At 38.1% G+C, this 18,917-nt stretch overlaps 1 protein-coding gene across 1 annotated transcript in view; it reads right to left on the reverse strand.

The window, feature by feature from the left end:
- LOC132121516 (bone morphogenetic protein receptor type-1A-like) overlaps nt 1-18,917 on the reverse strand; it is a 52,524-nt gene that overhangs the window by 7,678 nt on the left and 25,929 nt on the right. The window contains exon 3 of the mRNA XM_059530998.1: nt 8,219-8,458. Within this exon, the coding sequence (XP_059386981.1) occupies nt 8,219-8,294 (76 nt within the window). The 5' untranslated portion in view covers nt 8,295-8,458. The remainder of the gene's footprint in view (nt 1-8,218; nt 8,459-18,917) is intronic.

The following is an 18,917-nucleotide window of genomic DNA, read 5'->3' on the forward strand; positions in this document are numbered from 1 at the left end:
GTCTGTACTGTATATATATATATATATATATATATATATATATATATTTTACAATACTACAGTAAAGCAGAAAGTTTGCTTTACTATTACTGTTTAATTTAACCTTCAGAAACTTAAGGTACTACAACAAATGCATAGTCGCAATATAAATAATAAAATATACTATAGTATACTTATTATGCTTCATTATCATTATAGAAAGATATATATAAAACTTTAATTTTCCTAAAAAGAAAAAAGAAAAAGACTTTTAGCACAAAGTAATTTCCTTCATTTTGATGGCTGAAATATGACCAGAGCATGTTTTATGAGATTCACCCAGGGACTTGAAATGATATGAGTGGAGAAACATCATGCACAGCCAGAAATAAAAGTGTGCTTGACAATGCGGTGGCTATAATCAGTTTTATTGAGAGGGAACCTGGAACAGATGTGTCAAACATGATAAGATGTTACTCAACACCAAGTCAATTTGTGGAAATTCTCTTACAAAAGAACGTGTCATGAAACATTCTGTTGAATGGCCTGAAGCTGAAATGGTGAGAAGTAGGATTAGGAGGGAAAGTGAAAGACCAGATTAGGGACACAAGAGACAGGATTATAGTGTATAAATGTGAGGTTGAAGACCAGGTCGAGTGGCACGAGCTCTGGAGACTGATCAAACAATGTCAAGTCCTCCTCTCTTTTCATGTAATGCTTTGTCTCTTTGTGTATGAGTCAGTCCATTCATATGCTGCACTCCCGCGATAGCCAGCGATATAAATCTCCTGTTTATGTGTCATGGTTCGGTTTCTGCACTTGAGAAATGTTCATTTGAAGCCATGAAGGCGTCCCACGGCCCCCTCCATTAGGGCAAAATTCTAAATACACGGCAAAAGCATTTGATGTAACACCTTTGATCACTTCACAGTTTAGTCCAGGCGCCGTTGCTGTCACACAGGGCCCAGTGTGATAATGGAGGTGGAAACCGGTAACATAAACATGGTGGAATAGAGACAGGAAAAAGAAAGAAAGAAAAACAGTATCGCTCTGAAAGCCCTGCTCTCAGCCAGTAAATTGAAGGAATGCGATCGTGTAGTCAGAAACATGCTTTTAGGAGTGACTGTAAAAGGCAGGACAATCTTTTATGATGTTTTGAGCCCTACACGTCCTAACAGCTACAATGCGCAGTTAAGCACAAGCTAAATTCCCGCAACCACAACAACGGCACACAAACAACCACAGGGAACAGGAATGTTATCTGTGCTGAAACACATAAAACAGGTTTCAAGCCAGAAGGGTTACTAAATCAGAGCAGATGCGACTTGTTGCACATCTCTGAAGTACCTCTGAGGCACTGAGTGATTCATTGACATTGAGAAACCACTGAATACATTTGCTCTCCTTCCTCTTTTCTGCGTTTTTCTTTGGCTCGTAGAGACTGATCTACAGAGCATTGCCATGCTCCTACATGTGTGCTTGATTCTGGCTCGCCGTCACCGTGGAGTCTGAGGTCTGGCAGTACTCAGGCAGTATTGAGTCCTGCTGACCGCATTCTCCCAGCCTGTAGGCAGCTCGGCTCAGACTCCAGCGCCAGCCTCTTAAAGAGACACTTCGGCTCCATTTTCCATGCAGTCTGCCTAAACATATACACATCTCTCTACAGTTACACATCCAATCGAAGTAGGTAGTGAAGCAACAGTGAAGACAATCAGAGTTTATCATAGTCATCGTATTTGGACATTTAAGACACAGTTCAAAATCAAAGCATTAAACATCAAAATATCAAACCAAGTGGCATCTGCAAAGAAAGTGATGTTTCCCAGAACTAACTTTTCTAAACTACTACTTTTTTTTTTACAGTTCAATAGAGAGAACAGCTTAAACATTCTTCAAAATATCTTCTTTTGTGGTCTCAAGGTCATTTTTTATGGATGTTTGAAGTCAGTTTCCTTCAAGTTTAAACAGGTGTCCTAACAGAACAACCACTTGCATAGTTCATCATAAAACAAACGTTCCACAAAACTCGACAACCAGAACGTTTTTACAAAGACTTTTTTCTTTTTCATTTTCAACAACATATCTATGTTTTTGTGAAATGGTTTGAATGAAAAGTTTGCTTTCACTAAATTTCGATTGCTTGTGATAAATACAGTGGGGCTCGAAAGTTTGGGCACCCCTTGCAGAATCTGTGAAAAGTGAATAATTGTAAAAAAAATAAGAGAGATTATACTAAATGCATGTTATTTTTTTATTTATTACTGTCCTGAGTAAGATATTGTACATAAAAGATGTTTACATCTAGTCCACAAGACAAAAAAATTGCTGAAATTATTAAAATAACCCCATTCAAAAGTTTGGGAACCCTTGGTTCTTACTACTGTGTGTGCTTACCTGGATGATCCACGACTGTCTTTCTGTTTTGTGATGGTTGTGCATGAGTCCCTTGTTTGTTCTGAACAGTTAAAACTGACAACTGTTCTTCAGAAAAATCTTTAAGGTCCTGCAGATTCTTCAGTTTTCCAGCATCTTTGCATATTTGAACTAGGGTTGGGTACCGAAACCCGGTACCAATAAGGCACCGGTACCTATGGAACCGGTATGCACCGAACCGAATCAGCAGGCAGATTTCGGTGCCTCATTTCGGTGCCTCTTAAATGCCTGAGCGATCGATTGAAATATTTGTCTTGGTTCTCTGAAATGTACACACGAAGCATGGGTGTCGCTAGGCTTTTTTAGTGGGGCTTCATAAACTGTACACAAATTCGCGATCACCTCAGAGTCAGTCCGCTTAAATGTAATGAAAACGGCAGTAGATCTGTCTCCTCTCCGTCTTTCAGCACGCTCTTTAATCCACAGACCACGGCGGAGCAGCGCGAGCAGACTCAAACACAAACAGAGGACACAAGGTGTGTGTTTATCGATAGATTGTTAGAATATCCGTATCTGTGCAGTTCTTTGTCATAAATAGTTTACAAAAGGTCACGAGGGAGCAATCAGTTTCTCATCTACTGTGAAGTTTTCGCTCCGTTCACCGTTCATCACACCACAGCTGTTTCCTCCAGCGACAATCTAGCCCTTAACACATATGAACGCATACTTGAATTATATTCAATTTAAATATTCTTAATCTAATTATACGTACTTTATGCATACACTGCTGTGCATAAATTTTAGTCCTAGGCAGTCTATTGTCAGACTGCATGTGCATTCAACTATCTCACTAGAATATTATTAAAATTAATGGCAAAATTAATGTTTGGAAATGTAAACTGATATTTCCTACTGACACACTACAGCAAAAGATATAAATAACTTGCTTAAAACCCTTTTTTGGTGTGAAAATACTAATGTGCCCAAGACTAGGCTACTTTACAAATGACATTGTTGCTACTTTATAAAGAATGACCATACAGTCATATACAGAACGGATTAAAGACAGTGACAGACAGCACTCATTTTAACTAAATATCAGAGTGATTGACTAAGATACAGTAGAAACATTATGTGTGTTGTTTTGTATTAAATAATGACACAGATCACGAAATACATTTATTAGCCTTAGAGTAAGAGAAGCTTCGGAAATGAGAGTATCCAAGAAGCGTGTGAACGCTATGGATTTATTTGAAATATTTTTAATGTTCTTTAATGTTATCCTTTTTTAGGCTTTTTTTTAATTGTATTTATTTATTTATTTTTATAGAAGTATCAGTTCAGGCACCGTTTAGGCACCGGTACCGTTTTAAAAGTATCGAAATGGCACCGGTATCGAATAAAACCCAAACGAAACCCTAATTTGAACCCTTTTAAAAAAGGTTCAAACATTCACTGATGCTCCAGAAGGAAACAAGATGCATTAAGAGCTGGGGGGTGAAAACTTTTGGAATTTGAAGATCAAGGTAAATTGTGTTTTTTTTTTTTTTTAAGATCTTGCAACAATGTTTTTTAAATGTGGTGTTAAGTGTCCACATACTTTTAGAGCCTTTATTTCATGCCATTGTGTTTCTTGAACAAGGTCAGCATAAGATGAGGCAGTAGCTGAAGCTTTAACTGTGATCTGTAGGGTAAACATCTGTGGTTTGACCCTATTAAAGCAGAGGGTAGAGTAGGCAGCTCAGAAGCTATTGAGGCTGTAATGGGAGGCTGGTCAAGAGGTAAGCAAAGAATATGAGTGCTTCACCGTATTCACGCCTTCGTGAAAAGGCTATGCTAGCAGCTTCTGGTTTCTGTAAAGTACAAAAATGACAGCAAGACTGCAAAGGAGCTGTTCTTTAGCTGTAAATTTCAAAACCGCAGACTGAAAAGTACTACGCTTTGTGGATCAATCTCCATGTGTTCTGTGTTGTAGCTATTATTTCTCAGTGCTGCAGTAAGACTTAACAGGAAATGATGCAATGAGCCAGCCAAGTCTCTACTAGGGCGTTTGGAACGCAAGCCTATAATCAAGACACTGGTCCTCATGACAGTCTCTCAGTGTCTGCAGCAGAAACGTAGGAGAGGGTAAATAAAAACACAAAAATCCTCAGAGATGTCCTTGTGCCAAAATACATCACTGGGTATCCATTAGATACATCAAAATAACATGTGAATCGTGCATCCTTGAGGGAAGACACGTAGGAGGTTTGCTCTCCTTAGAAAAGGATATGAAATATTAGAGACATTTATTTATTTAATTCTACACCGGTTATTAATTAAAATCTATACGTTTACAACAAAAAGAAACCGAACAATGTGGAAAGGCCAGGCTTTGGGTTGTGGGCTGGCAGGAACGACTTGAGCCTTAAGTGGCAGTTAACCTGAACCTGCCATTATTATTTATTTACTTTCATTTCTTTAATAACGATCATTATAATTATCACATGGGCTCCCATTTCAGGGCACAATCCCCCAACACGTAAGAATCCAGAACCAGCTTGAAGACCAGCTTGTTAAAAATGGAAGGCGAGGGAAGGAAGAAAGAGAACATGTGGAAAAAACCGGCCTGCCTGAGACCAATAAAGTTTGCTGCCTTTACGAAAGTAAAGCTCTAATGGGCTCGGAGACACCTCTAGAGCCAAGTACCTAACAGCAAGCTGTAAAAGTGAGAGTTCAGACCGCCTTTAACAGGCTCCTGCGCAGCACTGCTGAACACATGCTCACTGGAGTTAACGCATGTCATTTTAAAGAAGCTCACTGGAGTTATCTATTCAAATGCTTTGGAAATTGTGGTCTACAAAAATAAGGAAAGGACCAGTCACGTGCACCATCAAAGGCCTTCATTGTCAAACAGTAACAATTATTTCCGGAGAACAGCTTGCATTTGGCATCTTTAGTCCGCTACCTGTCAGCCAGCACAATACAGGAAATAGTTAAAGTGTCAGGGAAACTCACAGCACCGACAATAGACTCAACAAGCTTCCTGTAGTTGGGCCCGGGCGGGCGGCCCAGTGTGGTAGAGCAGTGCATCATGGGAAATGAGCGCAGAGGGACAGAATGACTGACTCAACGAGTGATTCATTTAAAACTAATCACAATTTATTCATAGGAATGTAGTGATAATTTAAAATCTGCCTAATATCAATAAGCAAATCAGTTTTTCATGTTTATGTTTTCATGAAAATAACCGATAAGCAGATAAAATATAGATTAATAGATAGATTAAATAAAAAACACCAAACCTAAAAAATTTTAAATTTAGACATTACAAAATTTAAATAAACAGTCTGAAAAATAAGGAATATTTAATTTGAAATTTGCTGAAGATTTGCTATATTCATTTATTAAATGCTAGTAAATAAAACATCAAAACAGAATTTAAACTTTCTTTTAACATACAGTATCAAACGATATTCATTTTGAGATTTACTAAGGATTTAATATTTTCTTGCTAAAAGGTCATGAATGGGAAAACCGAAGCAAACTAAAGCTGTAAAACAAATCAAGGAGTGATCTCAATAGTACCATATAACCTAGTACGTAAAAATGCCTCAATTTGATTGCTCGGGTTTCCTCACAGTTGAGTAACTAGATCCTCTTAGTGCCAGTTTTCCTCGCCAGTGTGGCTCAACCTCACCTTCTCCTCTAAAGGCAGAAAATTCCATAAAGTTAATTTATTAGCTACAAGATTGAAAGCCTGTTAAATGTGTTGAATGACATGACATTTCTCAGAGGAACATGCCGCCATATGCAGTCAGCAGACATTTTTCAGTGTTACATATCGGCCTGCCCTCAGGTCAGCTTCCAAAAAAAAAAAAAAAACACGCTCTGCAGCATTCATCATCTGCAGTTCAAATCTCACCCTCTCTTGCTCTCAATGGCACTCAATTCTTCCTCATCATTTAACAGGAACCTTTGCAATGACCGAGGGTAGTTACCCTTTGTTTTAAAGGTTCTGGTTGACTTTACGAGTGAGAAGAAATTGCTGCAATTTCTTCTTTTGTTCCTTTACAGGGAGGGAAACAGCAGAAGAAGAATATGTTTAAAGCGGCTAAACTAGGCTTACAAGCAAACAGTAAGGTTAAAATTGTGTCAGGGCAGTGAACAAAAACAGTTTAAAGTGTTGTACAAAACAAAAAAGGAAAATATAGTTAAAATGCATTTGCACCCCAGAGACTTTAATTTGCCTTGGTCATTTCCTTTTGTTTACAATATTATGAGCTTAACTCTAAAATGAGTTAATGGGAGTTGTGAGCTTTGACATAAACTTCTTAATCTCTTTCAATCTGTTTTTTTTTCTAACAGACTCCATAGAGTCTCTAGTTCTGATGGGAGGAAAACTCTCTCTCCCATGGCTTTTCTGTTGCTAAGAATAGACAGCGTTTATGACTCCAAGATATCATTGCCTAAAATAGAGAGGCGCTTTGATAAATAAACTTCAAAGCACTAAACAGAAACAGATAGTAAGACCTCATGACATCATTTGGCAGCTTTCAAACCTAAACAATGAATCTACTGTTTTTAAGCAACAAGGGTGGACAACTGCAAAATTGCTGAGTGATGTTTTGAAGCCTGGAAAACTTGTTGACTGTATAACAAAATATTACGTAAGAAAGTATACTTTGACTCATAGCTAGGCTCATATGGAATCTGTGCCCAAAAAATCTCCACAGAACACGGCACGGTTCTCAACAGAACTCCACCCACCAGTGACAAATTTCTATGCATCCAAAACATGTTTGGAAGTGGACCTGGAAGTGACAGTATTGGCCTGAAATACACACATCTACAATCCTGCCTGCCCATTGACACACTCTCCCCCCATTCCTCTACTTAACATATAAACACACACAATTTCATACCAATCACCCAAACCTTTGTTTCTCTGCACAGCTAAATGTTACCAAAACGGCCTCTTCACACCTTAGCCTAAAGAAGTGTATTCTCCAAAAACAATCACTGCTGAGATAACAAATGCCTAAAGACAATGTAAATGCCACACAACAGTCTCTAATTCAGACTGTTACATTTGAGAGAAAACAGTATGCAGATCTTCATGTCTGCATTTACCTGGAATGGAGGCAAAGTCTCCATTACTGTCAACCCACATGAGAGAAAATCAGAGGGTCATCAAATCAATAAAATTAAATAATGTAATTCAGATGAATATCCTGGCAGATAGTGTTTGTTTGCTAATGCATTGCAAATGTGAAGAGACAGATTCTGAGCTTACGGGGCCTGATGAGAATAAAAAGCGAGGCCATTACTTTGCTATGTTTTTAAAGGCCACCATCCATTAAAACAGGCTTCTGCAAACACTGGGTATCATCCAAATACGGCGAAATCAATTCTCCTGCTGCATCAGTATGCTTTGTATTATAAATTGCTGCTGCACTTCTATTGTGCATCCAGATGAAACAAAACAGATGACCCTTCCAGTCATCTGCAGTTTTCGCCTTCTTCCCTCACTCAAACAAAACAAAAAAAAAAACACATTTTTGTTTGCTATGGGGATTTGTGATTCAAAACAGACATTCTGCAGCTACTGCCAAGCGTCTGTTTGGTCAGCCGTTCAAGTGTAGACACTTTACAATAATGGAACTGGCTTCAATACCACGACTTAGGTGCCCTTGAGCAAGGCATCGAACCCCCAACTGCTCCCCGGGCGCCGCAGCATAAATGGCTGCCCACTGCTCCGGGTGTGTGCTCACAGTGTGTGTGTGTGTGTTCACTGCTCTGTGTGTGTGCATTTCGGATGGGTTAAATGCAGAGCACAAATTCTGAGTATGGGTCACCATACTTGGCTGAATGTCACTTCACTTACCCTCAGCCGACGGTGAGAGAAGGACGGCAGCTCCCAAAACACCAAAGACGATGACCATGGAGGTGCTTTTTATCATGTTGGTTGAGATCTGAAATTATATAGCTGTCTTGCTCGTGCTGAACTCTCACTTTTGAGACAAACAAAGACACCAACTAGGTGTGAAGGTGAGTAGACTGACGAAGAGTTTGTGATGTGATGATGACTTCAAGGCCTCTTTACAGCCTTCTCTTGTTTAAGGACCTGTAATGAAGAGAGAGAGGAACAATTATTAATGTTTCAGAACCATCATTGTGACATGTTTCATTGCTCAGTGCCAGAAAGCAAGCTCGACAGAGAGAACTGGAATGCCATTTAAATTCGTTTGCACTTCTATCTTAGCACAGTGACTTGTGAGAGCGTGACCCCTGACCCCTTCTGAGTCTGGAAGGCTGCTTAAAGGGATATCCCACCAAAAATGTAGATTCTGCCATTGTTTACTCCTAATGGTCTGTTTTTTTTTATTAATTTTTATGTATTTATACAATCGATTACAATGGTCACCAAAACCAGTAAAACATTTTTCATACAATGGATTTCAATGTTCACCAAAACTGTTTGGTTACCAAAACTCTTCAAAATATCTTCATTTCAGTTCCGCAGAAGAAAGCAAGCCACATAAGTTTGGAATGACTTGAGGATGAGTAAAATAATGACATTGTTTTTATTTTTTAGAGGTGTGCTTTCTCTTTAAGCAGGGTCCCATTCAAAATGGCTGGTGTTGGGTTCTGTCCTGAGTTAATAACAATGTGTCTGCTCTCTCTTAGCCCCTGCTCGTCTCGATGCAATTAGTGGCTCTCAGAGGCTCTACGGGACTGGGGGCCTGAATTAACAGGCACAGAGAGGGGGCCAGTGTCTGTCACTTTTCATTTGCCCGAGGGGGACAAAGGGCCCCGACCTGTGCCCTACTTTTCACACTCCCCTGACTCCTGGGTAATGGGAAACAAAAGGTGAGGCTCCTCTGGCTTACAGGGACCCTTTAAGAAGGACTGGATCCTTCTTACAGGGCAAAGGATGGAGAGATATGACCTGCAACAGGTTTCAACAACTCATTCCATTCCTGGTAAAGAAACTAAACTTTAACTAACTTTAACTAAACTAAACTAAACTGTGCAACTTTCATAGACAGCACAATTGACTTTTTTATGATTATGATTGTGATTATTATTACTACTACTACAATAACTATTATTATATATGAAATATTTCTAAGCTTGATTACTACTACTAATAGCAATAACAACAATAACAATAATACATTTATAAAGTGTGTATAAATCATCCATATTTTTAGATGGGTGGGATCTTGCATTAAAGTCTGTAATAAACCAGAATGAACAATTCACTGTTGGTGTGAATATGCCTTCAGAGAGATAAAGATGGAAGACTGGTAAAAGCATGCTGTGACTAGTCAGTGCAGAAAGCTTCATGGCCTTAAGACAGGAAGTGTGCTGACAGAGAAAGAACAATCCTATCATGAGGTCCCTGGCACTTACACTGGTATCTGTGAAAAAAATCCTCCAAACCACAGTCACAACGCACAAATAATATTAAAGAGTTTCAAAAAAAAAGAGAGAGAGAAACAAAACAAACAAAAAAAACATTCCATTTTCAAAAAGAAATTATTTAAATCACACAAAGACATGGTTGGGAAAATATATTTGCTCTTGTGAGGAATATCTACAGATGTGAATGTGTAGTGAGTGGCACACAACTTAATATCAATAGCACAGTTTGAAAAAACAAGTTATGAAAAGCAAATCTCTGCAGCAGATGGACCTTTAGTAAATCAAATGGCAAAGATGCCATAGTGCTGTGCTAAATGGCATAATTTATAGTCTCACTGAGCATTCTTTCAGAGGAAAGCTCCTCATTAATTTCCTTTGAATGGATGAAAGACCAGAGAGATGGGGGGAAAAGGTAAAGCAACTGTAGCCACCATATAGAATGACCACACCTTATAGCAAATCACTGAGGCATGGCATGTGGTTTCTGGGAAGGCATTCCCACAGTCTTCAATCATATGATGCTTGAAAGGGGAAGTAACTCTGGAGACAGAAATCTGAGGAAGAACAGAGCGAGCTGTGTCACTCGTTTCCCCAAAGATAATGCTGCTTTGACAGCGCCTTTGAATATCTTTGTTTTTTCAGCTAAGTCCATTTCATTGAAGAAAAGGATACATGTAAGACGCCAAACATCCTCTTTTAGACCGGTTTTGGAAAGTCAGGTGAGATGAACAACTAAAGGGATCCCCCAAAACATCCTAAGTCAAGTCTGTGGTCTTGATCGATGCACAGAGCCTTACACGAACACAAAAACCACAAACCAACACCAAATAACACCTAGCAGAATTAGGGATGGACCAATATTAAAATTAACCCAATAATTGTTTATACATAATTGTTTTCATGTTATGTTATAAAAATCCTATAAATAAAAGACTAAAAACTAAAATCAATCGTTTTAAAATCTGTAAGTGAATTTAGGCATCACAAGTTTTGAAAATATATGAAAAATGAATATAAGAAATTATATTTAACCGTTAATAAATTATAAACAATTTTTTTTATAGATTAACTAAACCTCTTTATATTTTTTAAAGACTAACTTTATTTTATTAAAATTTATTATCATTATTTAACCCAATTTTACTATTATTAACTATGGATCTTCATTGTACAACCTGTATTATTACAGTGGTTATATGTATACTGTATACCTGTATCAATATCCAGCATCAACCTATTAAAAAAAAAAACTCAAATATCATCAGATAAACAATATGGAACGATATATTTCATATTTGTAATCAGAATCTCGTAAAAAAATTGCTAATAAGACATCACCAAATCTGTGCTAATGATGATAATGGTACTATATAGTCTACAGAAAAACAAGGTATGCTCACCACGAAGCACGCAAACAAATACAAACAACGCTTTTCACCAGCATCAACCATGCTCTCTAACTCATAGATTGAGTGAATGTGGTATGTGGATATGTGTGCTGGCATGCGTTTCACTGGCCCCTCCTGGGGGCCCCTCCTTGCAGGCAGCCCAGCGCCTCGCCTGCCTCTCAAGTCACGCCGGCCAGCAGGGAGAGCAGACTTCCTGGCTCCACTTTCATTGTTTGCTTGGCTGCTTCTGAGGCTCATCTAAGGCTGGATTACCATAAGAATACTGAAACGTTCCTGCAGAGCACTCGCCTTCCAAACCTCCTGCTGCACTTCTTCTCTCCTGTCCTCCTCCCCCCTCTCTGCCCTCCTCGATCAATCTTTCCCTGCTGGCCACAGCTCTTCCAACATCTCAGTCACACTCTGCTACCAGCACAGCCCTCTCACAGCCTGCCGTTGCTTTCTCTCTCACATCTACAGCCTGTCTTTGGTGTGTATCTGCGGCTTATCAGATGTCTAAACAACCCTCAAGAGACACACAACATTCTAATGGAAATATGAAACAGGGTTATTGGGAAATAAGATGTGAATTTAGTAAGACCAATGGATTTGATACAAAAAAAACCTGCAGCAGGGTATAAATGAATCTTTCTGTGGGCAGTGGTGTCAAAAGTATTGGCATTCATTACTCAAGTAGAAGTATAGATACTAGGGTTTAAAAAGACTTTTGTAGAAGTTGAGTTTATTGAGTTGAAGTATCAACTCAAGCTTTTTACTCAAGTAAAAGTGTAAAAGTACTGGTTTAAAAAACTACTTAAAGTATAAAAGTAAAAGTAATGTAAGAAAAAAAAATGTCATTAAGAACAAAAGCTTAGGCCATGCCACAGGGGCCTATTGTGCACTACCCCACCTCCTCAAAAAAACATTTTTCTAAAGGGCATAATGACTATAATGTTATATTAAAATGTTCATGTTGAAAAATTTGGAATGCACTAGGCTACCTGTTTCAGCCCCGCATATGCCCATTGAAAATGAACGCACTTTAGTACAATGCAAATACATTAAAGGAAAAGAGATATGATGACTAGTTGCCTATAAGTATTGTTATGGTGCAAAAAGTTAAACTTCAAAGGCATGTCATCAATAACCATTAATGGAATGTAAATGTACATCCAAGCTTAGCTGCAGGAATCTGCGAGGGCAATTGACAAAAACATTGGTGTACCCAGGGCAGGCTGTATAATTAATAATAACTCATAATCCTAAAACCTTCTTGATTGATAGCTTCCTGTATTCGGTACATACGTCTGCTATGTCCAGTGTTCGGGGGGTAACGAGTTACAAAGTTGGTATAGCCTACTTATCACAACATTGTCAATCGCGTCATCAATCGCAAACGATAATTTATTAAAACGTCTCACTAACGAACTACCTACAGTAGCTTAATTTGTGGAGGACGAAGAGAAAGCACCCATTTGGTAAATGAGCCAGTAGTGAGAAATAATAACTTTTAAGTAGGGTCCAGTGCCTTTTCTATACTTTTAAAATGGTACTGGCGCCTAAAGGGTGCCTGAACCGATACTTAAAAAAAAAGAACCACAAAAAAAACTATGGATAACATTACAGAACATTACAAATATTTAAAATAAATTCATAGCTTTCATCTTGTATGTTCTCATCTCCCAAGTTGTGCTTCCCTTAATCTAAGGCTAATAAATGTATTTCACAATCTGGATCATTATTTAATACAAAACCACACATAATGTTTCTACTGTATCCCTGTCACTCAGTATTTAGTTAAGAAGAGTGCTGTCTGTCACTGTCTTTAATCAGTTCTGTGAATTACTGTTTGCTCATTCTTTATAAAGTAGCAAGAATGTCGTTTGTAAAGTACAGTCTTAGGCACATTAGTATTTTCACCCCAAAAAAGGGTTTTAAGCCAGTTATTTATATTTTTTGCTGTAGTGTGTCAGAAGGAAATATCAGTTTGCCATTAATTTTAATAATAATCTAGTGCGTTTTTGAATGCACAAACAGTCTGACAATGGCAAAATTAATGTTTGGAAATGTAAACTGATATTTTATACCAGTGGTTCTCAACCTTTTCTTTTTTTTTCAGCGGGCCGCACTATGGTCCAGTGCAAGTCTCACGGGCCGCATGCATATAATTTGCATATTACGTTACCAATACAAACCAACCTGATTTATAATATTATAGCCTAAATATTATGATATCTAATCTATTACATTCATTGAAAAAAATAAATAATTCTACTCCCCATAAATAAAGCACCTGATGATGTCGGGAGCTAACCAATTATGTGAGATTCGGCTCGAAAGAAGTAACAGCACAAAGAAGTTGCGATTGTAAAACCTGTGTTACACTTTCCGGATAAGCAATCCGGACACTTACACGGCCAGCGTGGACGCAGACTTCAATTTATACTTCTGAATGCACAGGCTGATGGTTCGCTCTGCAACAAACATGCACATCGCTGTCTTTATATTAATTTATTGACGGATTGCACAGGTTCGAGTAGCAATGAGCTTCTTCACACTGCCTGCACATGTGCAATTGTGCTTTTGAAGCCTACTGACCACACGCACCTGTCCGCGCGGTCGTCTGCTCAGAGCCTCGGCACACACTCTCCGATGATGATTTTAACGTCATGCCTACCTAGCGGTCCATAGCGGACTCGTGGACGCAGAAAGTATAAGGAGGCTTTAAGATGCAGTCTGTAAGACGCACACAGGAGCATGACTTGACGCGCGACATTGCAGAAAATGTGCGTTCACAAATGTAGCCTATGTTGATCCAAATATGGAAAGCACTTTCGAATTTAATAATATAAGGTTCTCTCCAGAGATGTTTTGACACATTTCTTCAATTAAGGATTGCTACGTAGTATATGGTGTTATTTGCCTGAACTTCTTCAAGTGAGTTGCGGGGCAAACCAAAAATCCAGCACTTCTCCTTCACTACTGATACTGCGACTATTCTTGTTTGTACGTGTTCATTCACTGGCATTTTTCACATTTCTTTTTTTCTCCCTTAAAAACAAATTTGTCCATTCTGATGCTCAATTTTAATGAATGGCTGTTGATGACTATTTGAATTGAATTCTGCCAAAGTGCGCGCTTGTATGTGTTCGTTAAATGCGTAATGTTATGCGAGTCTGCTCATGTCTGAAAATAATATATGAAAAACAAAATAATTTCACATAAAAACATTAGGATATAGCTTATATTTCATTAGTAGCCTAAATTTTTTAATGTAAAAAATAAAATTAATTGTAAAACTGAAAGTTTTTTTTATTTTTTTTATTCAGCATATGGCGGGCCGCATTTGAATTCGTGACGGGCCACATGCGGCCCGCAGGTTGAGAACCACTGTTTTATACTGACACACTACAGCAAAATATATAAATAACTGGCCGAACACCATTCTTTTAAGTGAAAATACTAACGTGCCTAAGACTTTTTCACAGTAGTGTATGTATAAAGTACGTATGATTAAATTAAGTATATTTAATTAAGTGTAATTAAAGTACAACCCGAATTCCGGAAAAGTTGGGACGTTTTTTAAATTTTAATAAAATGAAAACTAAAAGACTTTCAAATCACATGAGCCAATATTTTATTCACAATAGAAAATAGATAACATAGCAAATGTTTAAACTGAGAAAGTTTACAATTTTATGCACAAAATGAGCTCATTTCAATTTTGATTTCTGCTACAGGTCTCAAAATAGTTGGGACGGGGCATGTTTACCATGGTGTAGCATCTCCTTTTCTTTTCAAAACAGTTTGAAGACGTCTGGGCATTGAGACTATGAGTTGCTGGAGTTTTGCTGTTGGAATTTGGTCCCATTCTTGCCTTATATAGATTTCCAGCTGCTGAAGAGTTCGTGGTCGTCTTTGACGTATTTTTCGTTTAATGATGCGCCAAATGTTCTCTATAGGTGAAAGATCTGGACTGCAGGCAGGCCAGGTTAGCACCCGGACTCTTCTACGACGAAGCCATGCTGTTGTTATAGCTGCAGTATGTGGTTTTGCATTGTCCTGCTGAAATAAACAAGGCCTTCCCTGAAATAGACGTTGTTTGGAGGGAAGCATATGTTGCTCTAAATACCTTTCAACATTCACAGAGCCTTTCAAAACATGCAAGCTGCCCATACCTTATGCACTTATGCACCCCCATACCATCAGAGATGCTGGCTTTTAAACTGAACGCTGATAACATGCTGGAAGGTCTCCCTCCTCTTTAGCCCGGAGGACACGGCGTCCGTGATTTCCAACAAGAATGTCAAATTTGGACTCGTCTGACCATAAAACACTATTCCACTTTGAAATAGTCCATTTTAAATGAGCCTTGGCCCACAGGACACGACGGCGCTTCTGGACCATGTTCACATATGGCTTCCTTTTTGCATGATAGAGCTTTAGTTGGCATCTGCTGATGGCACGGCGGATTGTGTTTACCGACAGTGGTTTCTGAAAGTATTCCTGGGCCCATTTAGTAATGTCATTGACACAATCATGCCGATGAGTGATGCAGTGTCGTCTGAGAGCCCGAAGACCACGGGCATCCAATAAAGGTCTCCGGCCTTGTCCCTTACGCACAGAGATTTCTCCAGTTTCTCTGAATCTTTTGATGATGTTATGCACTGTAGATGATGAGATTTGCAAAGCCTTTGCAATTTGACGTTGAGGAACATTGTTTTTAAAGTTTTCCACAATTTTTTTACGCAGTCTTTCACAGATTGGAGAGCCTCTGCCCATCTTTACTTCTGAGAGACTCTGCTTCTCTAAGACAAAGCTTTTATAGCTAATCATGTTACAGACCTGATATCAATTAACTTAATTAATCACTAGATGTTCTCCCAGCTGAATCTTTTCAAAACTGCTAGCTTTTTTAGCCATTTGTTGCCCCCGTGCCAACTTTTTTGAGACCTGTAGCAGGCATTAAATTTTAAATGAGCTAATTAAGTGGATAAAAGTGTAAAATTTCTCAGTTTAAACATTTGCTATGTTATATATGTTCTATTGTGAATAAAATATTGGCTCATGTGATTTGAAATTCCTTTAGTTTTCATTTTATTAAAATTTAAAAAACGTCCCAACTTTTCCGGAATTCGGGTTGTATGTGTTTGTTCATATGTTAATATTAAGGGCTAGATTGTCTCTGGAGGAAACAGCTGTGACAAGCGAAAACTTTACAGTAGATGAGAAACCGACTGCTCCTTCGTGAACTTTTGTATTTATGACAAAGAACTGCACAGATATGGATATTCTAACAATCTATCGATACCTTGTGTCCTCTGCTTGTGTTTAAAGTGCGCATGCGCTGCTCTGCCGCGGTCTGCAGATTCAAGAGCGCGGTGAAAGACGGGAGGAGACCGGTCTGACGCCGGTTTCATATGAAATTTAAGGGAACTGACTCTGAAGCGACCGGATACCGGTTCCATACCCAACCTTAAGAAATAATTTTTTTGTAAAATAAACGAACCCAAAACTGGCTATGTCCTTGCTGGAGTGTGATGTGATTTGTGTCATGTGCAGGTGCGATGGATCGCGTACAAACCAATAGGGTGTCGGAATGGTATATGTTTATACTTCTCATCCAACCACAATCAAATTCACTCCATCCGGATGGCGCGATTTATTTGGATAGGTTTTCTTTTTGAATGATGACAAGCCGGAATGAAAACAAGCCAAAACGAAATAGAGGTAACAAAGCTATTTTTAAAATGTAAGGAGTAGAAAGTACAGATACTTGCGTGAACACGTAAGGAGTAGAAAAGTAAAAAGTCGGCTGAAAAATAATTACTCAAGTAAAGTATAGATACCCCAAATTTCTACTTAAGTAATGTAACGAAGTATTTGTACTTCGTTACTTGACACCTCTGTCTGTGGGTACATCTACTAAAGAGAAATCGAGTGGAAAGTGCAGAAAGAAAGGAAGGAAACGAGGGCAGAGGTCTGTGGTAACAGACACAGGGCTCTATCCAGACAGTCGTGGGTTCAAGCACACACTGATGATGGTGTTGTGTAGTCTATTGAGGTCTTCCTGCTCTACCAATCACCCACATGGAAGCCAACAGTAATATACGTTGGGTTCTTCTGTGGTCTTTACCTGTATTTAGTATTGAGAGGCCAGATGAAATGGAATCTAATTTCATGTTAGTTGTCGACATACGTTAGCAAAGACTCTGCACACACCTACTCATTTTCTGTTGTTAGCATTTTTTTTTTACATTTTATATTAACTTTGTTACCATATACAGTGAAAAACTGTAAAAACAAATCTATATTTTTGGATGTAGATACTATTAAGAATTTTTTTTATGAAAACCAGTATAAGGACATTCTTGAAAATCCCTGTGACATCATATGATTGTATTTCGTATAAATGGTTTTGTTTCTTTATTTGGTTATCAGTAGTGAACTGTCTATTCATAAGTTCTGGCCATGTTTTATGGACCACTAAAGATAAACTCTGATTCATCATATGGCTTTCTATTGTGCCAGCCGTTATAGTATAATGGTTATCCATACATTTCAAAAGGCAAAAAGCAGATTTTGGTTCGAAGAGATTGGTTTATTAGCATTATATCATTAATGAAATATATACAATTATAAGTTGTAGGTATAAAATATAGACACTCCATAACACCCAAAACATTGCCAGTTTTTTATTTATACTGAAAATGTAACAGTTTTTCACTCATAGGTCTTTTAAGATCACAAGAAACCCATTTTAAACCTTTGACTGGTTTTACATGCAAAGAAATAATTAGTTCATGTTGAAATAGTAATCAAGCTCATCCAGTGTTTTCTTTGATATTCATTTCTGTGCACTAATGATACTAGCCACATTTTTCTGTACCAAAAACAGAATTAAACTATAGCGATTTTCTTTTACCATTAGGAGCTCAACATAAATAACTGTTTGCCTAACCTTGTCCACACTGTGTTGTTTATCCAAATGGACAGCAGGATTTTGTACAATACTGTTACATCTACCATTTTTATTATTTTTTTTATATTTTGCTTACTTTTAAGTTGCTATTAATTCAGACTTTACAGTTCATCTTAGTTTAAAATACAATAATAACCCTGCTACGATTTACTGAAATAGTGAAAGCATTGATTCATTGGGTTTTCTTATTCAGTACAGAAATGCAACTGTCAAGTCAAGTCACTTTTATTTATATAGCACTTTTAACAATACAGCTTGTGTCAAAGCAACTTTACAGTATCAAATAGGAAGACACTGTTTTTCAGTTTAAGGCAGTTCATCATTGAATTCAGTGATGTCATCCTCCTGCTCAGTTCAGTTTGAATAGTATCTGTGCAATCAAGTTGACGATATAGTTGGAAATTACGTGTCCCCAACTAAAGTCCCTTTCACATTGAGATTGCGGTTCATTCATACTGCCAGTGATTTCCTGGAATCTGTGTGTACGTTCACACACAAGCCGTAAAGGTCCCGTAATGACACGTGACATCAGGATGTTATGTGTAATGAACGAGTCAAAAACGCTTGGCGAATTAACTTTCACTTAAACTGGCAAACGATCTCAGGTTCAGCATGGATAGTGAGGAGCTAAATGATCTCTGCTTCATTACAGTTTGCACATATTTTTTCGTCGCGAACGTTGATCTGCCTTCAAAACATCCAGTAAAAGGGTCACACTATAACGTGCATCATCACTATGACACACCCTTTACGGCATTGGTTCTGGCTTTTGTTCAAACAAAGTTTGT

Source organism: Carassius carassius, chromosome 39 (assembly GCF_963082965.1).
Source record: "Carassius carassius chromosome 39, fCarCar2.1, whole genome shotgun sequence".
In the NCBI taxonomy this organism is placed as follows: Eukaryota; Metazoa; Chordata; class Actinopteri; order Cypriniformes; family Cyprinidae; genus Carassius; species Carassius carassius.